This window comes from Amphiura filiformis, unplaced genomic scaffold (genome assembly GCF_039555335.1).
Source record: "Amphiura filiformis unplaced genomic scaffold, Afil_fr2py scaffold_38, whole genome shotgun sequence".
NCBI lineage: Eukaryota > Metazoa > Echinodermata > Ophiuroidea > Amphilepidida > Amphiuridae > Amphiura > Amphiura filiformis.
In genome coordinates this window covers 1,042,878-1,059,774 of record NW_027305502.1, presented here as the reverse complement: position 1 = coordinate 1,059,774, position 16,897 = coordinate 1,042,878, and the positions used below count along the sequence as shown (strand labels likewise).

At 37.0% G+C, this 16,897-nt stretch overlaps 1 protein-coding gene across 1 annotated transcript in view; it reads left to right on the top strand.

Annotated features, from left to right (window-relative positions):
* The window catches only part of LOC140144062 (serine/threonine-protein kinase ULK3-like), a 145,105-nt gene that overhangs the window by 11,575 nt on the left and 116,633 nt on the right, over positions 1-16,897 (top strand). Inside the window, exons 6-7 of the mRNA XM_072165890.1 lie at positions 185-267; positions 4,002-4,157. Coding sequence (XP_072021991.1) covers positions 185-267; positions 4,002-4,157 — 239 coding nt within the window. The remainder of the gene's footprint in view (positions 1-184; positions 268-4,001; positions 4,158-16,897) is intronic.

Genomic DNA, 16,897 nt, shown 5'->3' with positions numbered 1-16,897 from the left:
TTGTATTATATCGTGAATTTCATAAAATGAAAATTATTTGATATCAGAAAGACATTCTTCGTATTCAGAATGCAATTCGATAGGTCTGATGTGCTCTCATGTCCCACAATAAATGCTGTCGAAACGCTCAAAACGCTCATTCCAGTTCCCTTAATGTTATTGTAAATATTTTTTTATTTTTCAGAATGTCTGTTTGGTCAAGCTCCATTTGCATCTAGGTCCTATGCAGAATTAGCAGAAAAGATCAAGAGCTCCAAACCTATAGCGGTAATTAATGAAGATACAAAATGGTCATTCCAGGCCAACTCAGCACATGCTGCACACCATAAGATTTAGATTTTTGAAAATATTTAAAACCTGCCATTTCTGCAAAATGAAGTGGAGTTACGGGCTCAAATTTGCAGGGTTTTAATTTTTCATGGATATCTACCAGAGTGTCAAAATTTTTTTTAATCAAAATTTTATGATGTACACCATGTCCATGCTCTGAGTTGGCACTTAATGACCAATAAGCTAACAGTTCTTTTTTATTCACTCTTTTGCAGGTTAGTTTTAGGAGGTTAGTTTTCGGTTCAAAAGCAATATACAGATGTTAATGGGGAAAGGTTTGCCTTAGAAGAAAATTTTTGTCCTTGCAACGAAAATGTTACATACATTTTTTTCTCTTTTCTTGCATTTTTGGTCACTTTTTTCTGCTTTACAGCTGAATTTGTACCGAAAAAGAAATAATTGTACAAATTGTGATTTTAAAGCTGTGTGCATGATTTTCTGCAACAATCTTTTTTTTTAAGTCTGTCTATGTGTATTTGGCACAATTATTGTACATACCGTGTTATAAAGGTAGGATACAAAATGATAAAACATGATATTAAACATTCAAATTCAGTTATGTTTTTATTCACATGGTAGCACAATTCCAATGGAATTTACAATAATTAAATCAAAAGAATACATGACAAATAAAAACAGTTAATTATACACCATAAATACCTCAAAGATATTACAAATCTTAATGCTCTGCTCTGCCATAAACTTCAACGTAAATAAAAAGTTCCGAGATATTTTCTCAAAATATCAAGAGCTATCTTAATAACCAATACTAGGCTTGTTTGTACTCATTTTAATGCATTTTTCATGCTGATTCCAAATATGGTCATGAAAATTTACAGTTCTGAAATTTTTGAATTTGATTTTTTTGTAAAACTTGTCGTCTGCAGTCAACACCCATGTAGAATGTGTTAAACTTAAATAAAGATGAGTAAACCTATAGACCTTTTCAAATCAACATAGGAAACGTTCCGAAAATTAGGCCATGTGCACCCAGTGTGTACACGTCATAATACGCTTATATCAATTCACTATCAATAAGATTCAATAAGATATGGCATGAACAAAAAGGTTGTATGATCAAAGACAGAATTAAAGACTAGTTTGCGTCTGACGTCACTGTCAATCAAACTCCCCACTAACCTTCATTGCTTAGTAGAGCGTAAAAGGTAGGTTCCGATGGGAGAAAATGAATCGCAGAAAATGGCAAACAATTTGGTACTTTTACAAGGCAAAAAGCAACTATTCAAGACATGGTGCCGTCATTTCCTTTTACCTAACTTTTTGAGACGGTTTGTATATATATTTGAAGGTGCAAAATTAACCATGAGGCACGACGTTTAGAAATTTGATCATCACAATTCACAACACTCGCAAACAAACTGTGCCCAAGTTTGATTGACAGATGAGGTCAGATGCAAATTTGTCTTTTTTTAATTTTGTCTCTGATTATAGCCTCATCCCCCATATTGGTGTATCATCCGTACTGTTCTAGGCTATGTGATACATACTTTTGCTTCTAATATCCAAGCCGCTGGAATAATTTTACTCAAAATTTGAAATCAGATTGTTTAGTGGTAGGCTTCAATGAATGGTACAAACCATGATAAAAAAAATTTTAAAATATAAAATAAACATCAAAACATAAGTAAGGGATAAAAAGAAAAATCAGAACAAAAAACTGGAGCAGGGATCCCCAACCAAAGGGCTACAATTATATTTGTAGTCGAGAGCTCAAAATAAAGGTTTGAGAAACTACCATGGTTTAATAGCTGGGTGGTAGCAGCCCCAGGAAATTTTCCTGGAAATCTGCTGGGCAAAAATTACAAACATTTGCCCAAATTTTGGCATATTTTGCTCAAAAGAGTGCAATTTCCAGTGATTTTTTTGTTCTGATTCCCCCCCCCTCCCCGTCATCATCAATGTTGGTGGGATGTAAAGAACAGATAAGACAATATGTGTACATCCATATCAAAACGATGCACTTGTCGGGTGCTACATGTGTCTCATTTCACATAAAAACTGGGAATAAATACCAGACTCATTTCAAGTGGAGGACTGGAGGTCACTTCAAATCATCCCCAATTAAGTCACATTGCTTATTAATACAGAGAACATTCCATAACCATGTCACTTGGGGATGATTTGACATGACCTCTACTCGGAGATGAGTCTGGTATTTATTCCTAGCTATTATGTGAAATGAGGCACATGCAGCAGCCGACAAGTGCATCGTTTTGATATGGATGTACACATATATAGACCATTCACCAGCAGGCAAAGTCCATGTGCTTTGTATGCTGTAAATTCTCACATATTTATGACGGTTGATCAAATCACCCCAGCATTGTGTGCCTTCAAGTTTATGCAAAAGGTCGTAAAAATATGCGGTATGTGCGTAGAACAGGGATGTAAATCTTCCAGAAATTACTGGAATTCCGGAAATTTGGCAACAAAAAAAATCCGGAAATGTAAAAAAAGGGGGTGATACCCTGCAGCCTATTCCCCACACAAACCCCTCTAAATGTTTCAATACCGCATGCAAGCCGTCAGTCACCTGTCCAAGGACTAGATGGATTTTCAGGAAATGGATATGTTGCCCATTTACATCCCTGGTAGCAGTTTTGTCACTCACATTTCATGGGTTGATTGGCACTTACACAGAGGAGAAAGAAACAGAGCGCGTGCAACCAGTCAAAGTTTCAGCATCACCCAATAATGAGGGCCGATTGTTCCATGAAATGCGACAGGCGAGACTGCTACGCAATTACCGTGTATTTTCACGGTCTATCGCGAAAGCATGCAACACTCTATCGCTTATAAGCGAAGGCACACAGCGCTGGCATAATTGTTAGACACGGCACGATTGAACAATCGGCCCTCATGAATATGCGAGAACTTACATCATACAATACAAGGGGACTTTGACTAGTTGCACGAATGCACACACTATGTTTCTTTCTTCTCTGTGGGCACTTATTAACGGGTGATGCTGGGACTGTTGGTGCTTTGGTCTGTATATTTTCTCGATTGAGGACGTACGACACAATGGGTAACCTGACTTTCAAGCAGGGTTGTTGATTTTTTTTTTTTTTTAAATCAAAAAAATCAGATTTTTTTGATTTAAATCGGATTTTTTTGATTTAAAATGATTTTTTTTATTTTTTTTATTCTAAGAACTGCTATACCCCATAATGAATTCAAAAGAGACCAGTGAAATGCTAGACATATGCCCAATACTATCAGGTATTTACATAAATTCAAAATGTGTTTTTACATGTGAAAATTTCAAAGATAAAATTTGGCAAAAATCATGGGGAAAAACCTGTTGAATTCGGCACCTTGAAGATGAATTTTTAGCAATAGATAAAGTGACATCATAGAGGTATTTTAATTGTATCCAAAGGTTGTAGAAACATCAGGAATGAAGTAAAACAGTCAATTTAAGAAAGAAATTAAGTTACATTGATCAAAAATGGTAAAAATGAAAAAGTTGATTTAAATCAGTGATTTTTATAAAAAAATCAAGTGATTTAAATCGCGATTTAAATCACTGATTTAAATCAAACAACCCTGCTTTCAAGAATACAACTTGCGCATTCCACAACAGCTTGGGAACCTGTTGTTGAGACACAAACACTTGGACAGTTTTTTTTAACTTTTTATACTTGCAGATTCCCAGCAACATTCCCATCTCAGATAAGTGCAGAGACCTTCTAGTACGACTATTACAGAGAGACCCAGCCGAGAGAATAGCATTTAGCGATTTCTTTCAACACCCGTTCATTGACTTAGACCATGTACCATGCACTGAATCACTACAAAAAGCAGTAAGTACATTACGTCACTGGGCAGGAAAAACCTCATATGTACTTTTGGCCCTTGAACATGGATAAAGCCTTGTAGGTGTAGACTTTATATTGAAGAGGTTGCTTAATCCATGTTCAATGGCCAAAAGTACATGCAGGAAACATCTCATATTTACTTTTGGCCCTTGAAAATGGATAAAGACTTGTAGGCGTAGACTTTATATTGAATGGTTTGCTTCATCCATGTTTGAGGGCAAAAAGTACATACGAGGCTTTTCCCGCCCAGTGACGATAACCAAGTCCTCTCCTGAAATTGGCTCTTGCATTTGAACACCACACCCCCGGTGGGTGGGGGGGGGGGTACTCAAGTTTGGTTTGGGTAGGGATGTGCCACTGATAATCTGAAAGTGGTCATTTGTACCAATTTATTATAAATAAATAGTGCACATTCACTTCTATAATATACATTTTAAATGTACTCAAATTTTCAGGGGTCCATTTCACTAAACTTAAGAAGCCTCGTAAGTCTCAAAATCATTCCTAACTTACGACAAGTCGAGGTTCCATTTCACTAAACATACTTACGAATGGTACCCTTCGTAAGTAATAGGGATTTACTACAGGAACCCTTCGTAAATAAGTTACGTCTAGTGTTGGGTATTCGTAACTTTACGAACAGTTACCTGAGTTACGAAGGGTTAAAAGTTTAGTGTAATGGACCCCTGAAGTATCAATAGAATGGTACAAAATATTTCAAATGCTGTTTACCCAAGACAGCAAATTTGCATTGATTAGCAATTTTGCGTATTCAGCACTCTGTCAAACTCATGATATTTATGTTCATACCATTGTATTTATAAATATTCAATAATACATTATTATACTTCATGTATATACAACAGGATGATTGTATTCAGGGCCATTTCCAAACAAGTAAAAGCATCAGATATGTACATCGTATATACAAATCCTGAATTTTATAAGTTTTAGTGCAATAATTTATTTTCCTTGGTAGATCCAACCAAAATCAGGACTCAAAATAAGATCTTCTTTTGAAAATTGCCCCGGATTCAAATTGCCCCTGGCTCCTGCTTATTTTGAACCCTGTCCAAAGTGCCCCTTCTGGTACTGCATTAGTGTGCTTTTTAGCTAATAATTAACATTAGCACATTATAACATCAATATGATATTATTATAAACAAAAAAGCTGTGAAAATACCCAATCTGGGCCTTGGTAAAGCACCACTGCACTTTACTCGCTATGCAGACGCACTACCGCGCAAAGTCCTCCCTTGTCATGTTGGCACTTCATGATCCCTAAAATGTTCCAGTTGGCACTTCAAATAAACTAGTTGAGAAGGCCTGCTTTAAGGAATAAAAGGTATTTAGGGGCTGTCATTTTCTTCAGAAGCAGAGGTCATGAATATGTCGGTGACCGGAGTCAAATTTTTATGATCCCTTTAGCGTGGGCTGAAAAATTGGAATGACCCCCCATCTTTGGTTGAAAATTTTCATGACCACCCCTTCTGCACACATACCCAAAACAAATTTGTCCGAAAAGGTCAAGAATTGTTGCATGCCTGAAGGAAAGGATATGCTTGGAGCACCACAAAATTTTGATTGTAAGTGTAACAAATGAGCATGCAACACAGGAAAATTTTGATTGTAACTTAAGGGCTGGGGTATGAACGTTTGGACAGTATTTATTTTGGGACATTAGAGCACATCAGACATATCGAATTGCATTCTGAATACGAAGAATGTCATTCTGATATCAAATAATTTTGATTTTTTGAAATTCGCATTTTAATACACATTTTATGGCAAATCATTAAAATTGATATTTTGATATTTAACAGTACTTGAAGTAAACTTTATAAATCTGATGATTTATACTTAAAGTGTATGTAGGTGGGATGAAAAGCCGACGATCAATTGAAAATTTGAACCTTTCATTATTGAAGATATGGATTTTTTTCCCAAAACACCAAAAAAAATTAGGTCTTTTGGGAAAAAAATCCATATCTTCAATATGAAAGGTCAAAATTTTCAATTGACCGTCGGCTTTTCCTTCCTGCTACAAACACTTTCAGAATATATCATTAGATTTATATAATTTACTTCGAGGACTGTTATATATCAAAAATTTGAAAAATATCAAATTTGTATAATTTGTCATAAAATTTGTATTATATTGTGATTTTCAAAAATGAAAATTATTTGATATCAGAAAGACATGCTTCGTATTCAGAATGCAATTCGACAGGTCCGAGGTGCTCTCATGTCCCACAAAAAATACTGTCTAAAACGCATAATAAACGCTCATTTTAGATCCCTTAAAGATTATGCAAAAATTTTGATGGAAAGTGTAAATAATGCATGCGTAGTGCGCGCCCTTACTAATTTTGTAACCCCTCAATTTTTGGTGTAAAAAAATAAGACTCTCCTATTTTTATTGAAAAAATTTTATGATATATTTGCCAAGCGAATGAATCTGTAAGAAATGTTTTGTACATAAACATTATGTAGCGAGAGCTTTTATATTTTGTCATGGAGGTATAAGTGTGTTAGTGTTATAGACCTGACGAGGGAATTCCTCTATTGTTCTATACACTAGCTCGCTCGCCTTTTAATCCAAGGGTCATGGGTTCGAGCCCTGGCAGGACCGGAAGTGAGTCGAGAAGGCGCAGGATACTTCCATGAGCGGTTTGTGACAAAAATGGTGGCAGCGGTGGTCCATGGTGTTTCTTAACACCAGGCGAACCCATCCATCAGAAAGAATTAGGCGTTTATATAGTGGCTGGCAGTGAGTCCAGGAAGTAAGGCACGAGGACTAGCCTTACGAGGAGGGGGAGTATTATCACGGAGGTATAAGTGCGTTAGTGTTATTATAGACCTGACGGGGAAGTCCTCTTTTGGTCTATACACTAGCGTGTTCGCCTTTTAATCCAAGGGTCGTGGGTTCGAGTCCCGGCAGGACCGGAAATGGCTCGAGAAGGCCCAGGATACTTCTGTGAGCGGTTTGTGACAATGCCCCTTTAAGTATTGTGTTATATTGTTCCATAATTATTTCGTAGTGTTGCATCAAATTGCAATTGTTGCACATAACTTGTGATTTCCTCTCGAATCTGGACACAGAGAATCTCCTTTTGACGTCTTTGGTCGGCTTCGGAAGCTATCATTTTAAGTAATTCTGACAGAATAACGTAGGCAATAAAAGTAACAATATTTGTAAGCAGGTCTTCATTGCAATTGGAGTGGACCAGATTTATGAGAGAAAGGGTTGTTCCGACTGCTAATCCGACCAAAAATATCATCATCAAAGACTTTGCTACAACTCTTCTCAATGGTTTGCAAACATCAGCTATGTCCCAAAAAAATTGTGCTGCAATAAGATTTTGTCCACTGGTATCCCTGTGCCATAAATCTGCAGGAATTAAACATACGGGAGTTTGCTCGTCTTTCATTTCAAACACTATATCAACCATTGTGCAAAGAAAGTCGTAATATGTATCGTGAATGGAGGTGATACTCTTGTATGTAAATCCAATCAAAAATATCAGAAATATGAAATTTGAAATCATTTTTGTTGAATTGAGTACTAAGCCAGAGAGAATATGGACAGCAACCTCTGCCAACAAGCACACAAATGCCAAAAGTCTGAGAGACAAGTTAAATAGCACTTCTAATCTTATGATATTTAGAATATCAGCCAGACCATTTGGCCACATATCGTTCAATTCGCGTTTTAACTTGCGTAAGGACATGTCATCTGGATGATTAGCCCATTTTGCCAATTTGATGAATGATCGGAGAAGATTGAATATAAACTGGAATACCCTAACAATTAGTCGCCTGAGAGGGTCAAGCCCAGGGAAGGACATTATCCACATAGGCGGTAGGAAAACTATGTAATAGAAAACACACAACACAATACCTGCACATCTGTTTTCCCAGTACTGTATTATGTTATGGTAAGGCTTTTTGAACTGACGCCAATCAAGCACTGTGTTTAACTGACGCATGGCAAAATCTCTTGGAACTCCTGTCTCTCTAATCATTCCACAACTATTGTCAAATCGGGTTTCGCTGTTCTCATGTGTAAAAATGCTCAAATTTAACACTGGCCAATTTTCTTCCATTGTATTATTTTGTAGGATATTTAACAGGTAGTGTTTACCATTCCTTAGATAAAACACCTCAAAGCACCCCCATAGAATGATTATTATAGGAATTTGTTCTAAGCATGTGTAGAGGACACAGCTTACATATTCCATTCTAAAGAAGGCTTGCCATCGCTTGAAACTTACCTTCGAGTCATCAAAAAGGTTTCGAACTGTAAAACCCGGATATATGACAAGGATAACAATAAAGAGCCCAAATAAACCTCGAATGGCCATTACAACAGTGCCTGTTTTATGCAACATAAAGTGTTTTATACCTACGCCTAATTCTGTTTCTTTACATATGAATGTGATGGCAGTGACTTTCTTATTGATGGCCTTCTTTACAGATATTGGATGATTTGTGCAAATTAACCAGAAAGTACTAAGTGGATAAAACATTTGAATGAAAGCAGCAAATATTCCAGCTATTAATGCATACCAATATGGGCTGACCTTAGCACCCAGTGGAACACCATTAAAACTCCAGCATTCTGTTTTAGATTGGTACATTACAAGGTAGTCAAACCCATGTGTGGCAAGAAAATTATTCATTTTCCTTCCGTACATGTAAAATGATTTATCTTGACAAACGATAGTGTCTTCGTCAAAAATTGATGAATCAACTTCTTCAGTGACATTGAAAATATGTTGGGATATTACTTGAAGTTTAACATCGTCACAGAGATCGTTAAAGTGAGGACATGATATATTTGATATGATGACACCAAGATGGGAGGTATAAACACCCGGAGTGAGGGATCCAAGGGACATTGCTTGAAAGGTGGCGGGTAACTGTAACAGAAAACGACCCTTTTCTCCATGTGCCCAGAACCATGATAAAGGATCGATGTGATCATAAGTGTGAGAAAGGTACTGAAATTCAGTGTCCTTGAATGGGGGGTAAAAGTCAAGGTGTAAAAAGATAAAATCTGGTCTCTTTTCAAGAGTCTTCAAGAAGTCTTCTTTCATTTCATCATCACTGTCAAGGGAACATTTCCATACTGGAGTATTATTTGATAGAGTATTTATTGCAGGTGTACTACAGTTTTTATTTGTATATACTTTCCCAGGACATAGGTCTTCTTTAATGGTGAAGCTGTTGACATTAATGCAGCACATAAGAAGACAGACAAGGAAGACACTGTAGGACCTGTCACCCATCATGGTGTTGCTTGTTGAGATTTCTAACCTGTCCCCTGTAAAAAAAGAAAATAAGTGAAACTAGAGATAATTTGCGCTCACAGAGCGCAGACAATCGCAAGCCATGTAACCCTTTAATGGCCGTTTGACCTGACCTTTGACCTTAATGTTTCCCGGGTCACGAGGTTTGTTGTCACCTAAATTAAGCCCCCCCATACCCCTTACAGACAATGAAATTACGGTATAAGATTTGACCCCAGGTAACCTTTGACCTGACCCTGCAAAGTGTTCCAACACATTCCCCCTGGTCATTAAGTTTGTTGTCACCGAGTTTGAGCCTCGTACCCCTTACAGATGTCCAAAAATGCATTTCTAAAATTTGACCTTTGACCTGACCCCTACAAAATGTTCCCCTGGTCATGAGATTTGTTGTCACTGAGTTTGAGCCCCATATCCCTTACAGATGTCCAGAAAAGGAAATTGTAAGATTTGACCCAACATAACCTTTGACCTGATCTCTGCAAAGTGTTCCAAAATATTCCCCTGGTCATTAAGTTTGTTGTCACAGAGTTTGAGTCCCGTACCCATTACAGATGTACAGAAAATGCATTTCTTAAATTTGACCTCTGCATGACCTTTGACCTGACCCCTGTAAAATGTTTCCCTGGTCATGAGATTTGTTGTCACTGAGTTTGAGCCCCATACCCCTTACGGATGTTGAGATAATGCAATTGTAAGATTTTACCCCCTTAATGACCTTTGACCCCAATTCTTTGTACAACTTTTAGACACTGGCTAAAGGCGATGCAGGTATGCAAGTGAAGACATTGTGTTATGTAATTTGTGGAAGAAGAAGCATTTTTAGTGAAAATCACATTTTGGTCATAATGACCTTTGGATGACCTTTGACCCCGAGTTGGTCATGTAACATTTGTGCCCCCACCCAATGGTCCTTGTGACCAAATATGGTCACATTGGCTTAAAGCATATGGCTACGATGGCTCGTTAAAAGTTTGACAGAAGAAAGAAAGAACTAGTGGCAAATGGTGGTCATAGACCACAAACCTAGCTGGGGCATGTTGGTGTTTTGGAGGTATCTGACCCCAGCAAAATGTTCAAAAAATGTTCCCCTGGTCATCGAGGTTTATTTTCACCAAATTTGAGCCCCGTACTCTTTACAGATGTCCAGAAAATGCAATTCTAAGATTGGACCCCAGATAACCTTTGTCCTGACCCCTGCACAGTAGTCCAAAATGTTTCCCTGGTCATTAAGTTTGTTGTCAAAGAGTTTGAGCCCTGTACCCCTTACAGATACCCAGAAAATGCGTTTCGAAAAATTTGACCTCTGCATGAGCTTTGACCTGACCCCTGAAAAATGTTTCCCTGGTCATGAGATTTGTTGTCACTAGTGCGTTTGAGCCCCATACCCCTTACCAAGGGTGAAAATAAGAGAGCTTGAACCAGGGGCCACTTTGGCAAAAAATGGTCCCTGGTTCACCAAGATTGGAAGGATCCAGGGGCCATTTCCACTTAAGAGGGTCAATAAAAATAAAGATGTCCTGGATGAGTAAAATTAAGCACTTGTTGCTTTGAATTTAGTTCACTATCCAGAGGGCTAGTTTTGTGAGAAAAGTGTCCCCTGGTCAACTACAATTGAGATAGAACCAGGGGCCATTTCAGAGCTTCTGGGGGCCAAACGGCTCCCATCACCCACTTAATTTCACCCTTGCCCATTACAGATATCCAGAAAATCAAATTATGAGATTTGACCCCAGATAACCATTGACCTGGCCCCTGCAAAGTGTTCCAAAATGTTCCCCTGATCATTAAGTTTGTTCTCACCAAGTTTGAACCCTGTACCCCCTACAGATGTCCAGGAAATATACTTTTAGATAGCAAACACATAAATGTATCAATGTGGCCAAAATCTTGTGGCCACATGTGGATAAATACTACATGATGAAACATGAGGACACAGACACTCACAGGTTTGTTATTATATCAGCTATATCTTTTTTCTTTCTTCATTTAAAGGGTTAATAAAATATGCAATCACCAGCACAAAAGTTTATAAAGCCCCAGCTGATAGGATACTGTTTCACCCCGCTGACCCCATATGACCTTCGACCCCAGTTGACCTTTTGGATGACCTTTGACATTAATTAATTACGGTAATTAATTTAATTTATTTATTTATATATTTATTTATTTTACTGACTACTCTTTCTTTCTTCCTTCATTTAATGGGTTAATATAACCCTCCCCCAAGCCATTGGATTCATAGAGCAAGTGTAAGTTACCCTACTCATACATACAACATCAGCAAAGTTATAGTTAGACTGCTTTGCATTCCCTTTTAAATAAAAGTTCACACTCCTATGCCATTCCATGAAAAATACATCCCCCACTGAGTGATTGCTCTGCCCAGAAAAAAAGGCGTTTTTCTCGGTGGCGTGGCTCTCAGGGGACAGCGGTTTTCGGAGTGGGCTACCAAGATTTATAGCTGTTGGATCAGAAGAGAATACAGGGATGATAAATTAAAAAGGTCTACTAAAGTAGACTTAAGTTATAATCAATGAACTTTCAGATAGGAAACATAACTAAATATCCATTTGGCCAATACTATAATAACTAAAGACCAACTGGCACTTTGGATACATGATAACAGGTGTTTTACTACTAAAGGCACATTTAAGAATTAATTTTCGCTATTTAATAACTGCACTGTTCATACCAAGCTTAAATTAGCATGACCCGCCAACATGAAATAAGTACAGCTTGTCTGTACGCAGTACGATAATACTCAAACATATGAGGCCAGCACTAATAAGGAAGAAGAATTTACCACAACCATTTTGTCTCAGCATTTTGTACCACATTTTCCACCCCCTCCAAGTATTTAATTTATCATATTTATCAAATTGTTTTTTACCAACATTCTTTTTATGTACAATTGTACATGACTCAAGTATAATAATGTAAATACACTTTAATATCATCCTTATCATCCTTTATACCTGGGCTTTAATATAATACACAAGTTTTAGCAATGATATGTTAAAACTTCAGCAAGTTATAACTGTGCCTTTAATGAAACCACTTCTCTGAAGTGTCAAGGGTTAGGCATCTAACAGGTGATAAGAGATATACTATGACATGTGATGTAGTACAAAAGCATAATTCTGGGGTTGATAGCCAGAAATGCTCCCACAAAATGAGCACAAACTCGCCAGGGCACTATAGAAGATAGAGTCCATTATTAATTACACTAGAGGCAAATGGTGGTCATAGACCACAAACCTAGCTGGGGCATGTTGGTGTTGTGGAGGTATCTGACCCCTGCAAAATGTTCCAAAAATGTTCCCCTGTGATGAGGTTTGTTGTCACCGAGTTTTGAGTCCTGTACTCCTCACAGATGTCCAGAAAATGCAATTCTAAGATTTGACCCAGATGACCTTTGACCAGACACCTGCAAGATGTTCCATAATTCACCCCTGGTCATGAGTTGTCACGAGTTTGAGCCCTGTACCTCTTACAGATGTCCAGATAACGCAATTCTAAGATTTGGCCCCAGAATGATGTCTTTTGAGCTGACCCGTGCAAAATGTTCCAATATGTTCCCCAGGTCATGAGGTTGTCACCGAGATTGAGCCCGTACCCCTCACAGATGTCCAGCTATTGAAATTCGAAGATTTGACCCCAGCTGACCTTTGACCTGCCCCCTGCAAAATGTTCCAACATGTTCCCCTGGTCATGAGGTTGTCGCCGAGATTGAGCCCGTACCCTTACAGATGTCCAGATATTGATAAATCATAGATTTGATCCCAGCTGACCTTTGACCTGATCCATGCAAAATATTCCAAAATGTTACTCTTCTCATCAAGTTTATTGTCACTGAGTTTGAGCTCCGTACCCCCTACATATATTGCCAGAAAATGCAGCAATTCTAAGATTTGACATGACCCCTGCAAAATGTCCCCCTGGTTGTGAGGTTTGTTGTCACTGAGTTTGAGCCCCATAAATACCCCTTAGGGGGCTATTATTTTCTTTGGAAGGAGGATCCCATATATACAGGGGGTCATAAATTTTCGGAAAGAAAAAAATACGGGGGGCATAATACTTTTGATGACCAAAATGTAGGAGTCACAAGATGACCACAGATAGTGTGTTTATTTTATTCAAAACTAGCGGGAGCTACAATGTAGTAGAGTAAACAGGAGCAGTTAGTAAAGCGGGAGTGGTAATAAAGATGTTGAACGGTGATGATAAACATCCCAGCAAACACAAAAACGTTTTTAAAAACGTTTTAAATAAGTTATATTTTGGCTTTTGGTTTAGGTAAAAAGCGTTTTAATAACATTAAAATGTCGGGTTATATAAAGGTCATGATAACGTTTTAAAACGCTTTTGTATGAAAACACACTACAACAATATTTTTAAATGTTTTCAAAAATGTTATTGTAAACTATTTTTGCAAACATTTTTGCCAAATATTGTGTCAATACTAAAATAACATTATGTTAAAATATTTGAACCCAGGAAACACAAAAATGTTCTTCAAATGTTTTTTTTTTCAAAACCTTTCAATAACATTTAAATGTCGGGTTATATAAAGGTCATGAAAATGTTTTTAAAACGTTTTTGAAAATATTTTGGGCAAACATTTTTCATAAAATATTTTTTCAACCCCAAAATAACATTCTGTTTAGAATGTTTTGTATCAAGTTTTCAAGAATGTTTTTGGAATGTTATTAAAATGTTTTTATACCCTTTATATAACCCGACATTTAAATGTTTTTTGTAAAACATTTTTGTTTGCTGAGCAGTAGAATATCATAAAATGTTTTTAAGGTTATGAAAAGCGTTTTATAACCTTAATATACCCTTTATATAACCCGACATTTAAACGTTTTCTGACAACCTTTTATAACCTTTTGTGAATGATGTCGAAAACATTTTGTGTTTGCTGGGATTGTGTCTTGGACTAAAACATGAATAGGAATTATTATTATTACCCAGGTATAATTCTGGTTTACCCTGTGCACCCTGTGTTTTAGGGTTTGGTTAGAGGGATGTCATTTTCTTCGTCCGGTGGGGGGGGGGGGGTCGGTGACCGGAGTAAAAATTTTTATGACCCTCCTATTGCGGGCACAATTTTTTAGACCCCCCTATGTTGGGTCGAAATTTTTATGACCCCCCCCCACCCACTTCCACCTACACAGACTCAAGACAAATTATTCATTGCGGAACAAAGGCGAGGGCGCATCAAAACTTTAGAGCAAAGAAAGTGTGTGGAGTGCCCAGTGCGTTAAAATTTAATTGTGTGGGTAAGGAAGGCGCGCTAGATGCACAAAATATCTGCATTACATAATGAAAGATTGTGTGCAAGAATACATGCACAGCGCTGAAAAGTTTGAGTCACCAGCCCTTAATAATTCTATACCCCTATTTTGGGTGTTGAAAAATTATAACCCCTATAATTGGTCTAAAAATTCTATGACCCCCACCCCCAGTATTTTCATGACCCCCCTTCCAAAGAAAGTGACAGCCCCCTTATAATTTTAATTTAAATTAGGGTTAGGATTAGGGTTAGGTTTATAAACGGTGAGGATTAGGGTTAGGGTTATAATTGGGGTTGCTTAGGGTTAGGGTTATACTTGTGCGCAGGGTCTACCAGAATTATTCCAATACCCATGAATAGTCCTGTAACTATCACTATAGAATTAAATTAATTAAACTATGATCAGTCTTACCTTGTTAGTACTAGCTAGTATTTCTCATTCAAGATCACCATGATTACAGAAAACAGCAAATGGGTGATAATCATGATCCATTAACTCACAGATTATAAACATTTATCCACAGATTATAGAAGGAATTTTATCATACCACGATGCAGTGACCAATTCATCTAACACTGAAACCTTTTAGAAATGCAGTTTTAACTTGTTGTAGGGCATAAGGTTGTGCAATAAAATTATTTACAATATTACTTGTATACCCTGACCCATTGACCCTTAAACAGCTCAAATGTTACAGTCCATTACATATATACTACATCAAATGTAATGTGGCACCACAATAGTGCTGCCGCCGCACGCACAGTATAATACCCAGTGGACTCGGAGGTATCATGAAGGTACTTCTTTTACAGTTACCAATTACTAGACTTTTAAAGGCTTTTATACTATTTTCCCCAACTTCATAAACAAACAAAAAAGGTAGGGAAAACAAATGAATTCATGTCCCGCATTCATGTAGGTCTATTCCATTTGCAAGCTATTTTTGTGTTATGCATAATCTTAAACCATGTTTAATTTCCCTGTAAAATACAAGAACACCAATTGTTAATGTTTTAAACCACACAAATTTAATAGGAACTGGGATTCAAATATATATTAATGCAAGATGTTTTTAATCAAACCAAATAAGATACATACTCTAAGATATAAGTATAAAACAAAAAACCCTAACATCAGAAGACAAGAAAATCCCCAACAATCATTTACTTAAGCAAAACATAGAGCCTGTAAATATGCCATGATAATGGCACTGAAAGAATTAAAGTTCCTACTGCAAAGGAAACACATCTGATAGTTTCATATACCAGTACTAACATTGGAATTACTAATCAAGCCAAAAACACATTCATTACAAAGAAAGAGGCCAGAGAACACTTTCATTAATACAAAGAAAGAGGTCGGACATAACCATACAGAAATAAATGCTAAACATTTTAAAGCCTGGCTCATTAATCCCCTGTTTCCAAACATACCACCAAAGTCTGTAAAATACGGGTGCAAAATCAAAATCAAAAGATAAGCCAGAGCCTAATACTAGTACTTTTAATAGTAAACATAATATTAAACCCATAAATTTATACTACAATTACTGTTAAGGAGTGCCTTTAACACACCTGCATGGTTCATATCAAAAATCAAATTTCTATGAAAATCACGTATATCGACATATCATTACTGCTTATTTCCACTGCATTGACATTCAAGCTTAAAGAAAACCTTTGGCTTTGCAATCACCTAAAGTTATTCACTTTGTTCATGTGCCCATATGCCATTATTTCAACTATTGCTTCCTACACAAACTACTGTCACTATTATCCAAGTTTTCTGCAACAACCTTTCAATTCCAACTAACTACATCCAAAATCATATTAGCCATCAATCCTCCCACACATATATTCCCTGGGCTTGCAGAAACAACAGGTCATAAATTACCTTTTCAACTAATTAAGTGCCTTAGGTTAAATAACAAATTACAGTAACAAACTAACAAACACATTCATTCCTTTAGAAAAACAATGATTCAAAAAGACCAAACCATATCTTCACTAGTCAAATAATTCTTACATAGCATCAAGTCAGGGTTTCATACTCAAAGGGTAACAAAAAAAAAAAAAGCGACGATTACAGTGGTTTGTTGCCAGCGGAAGAACCC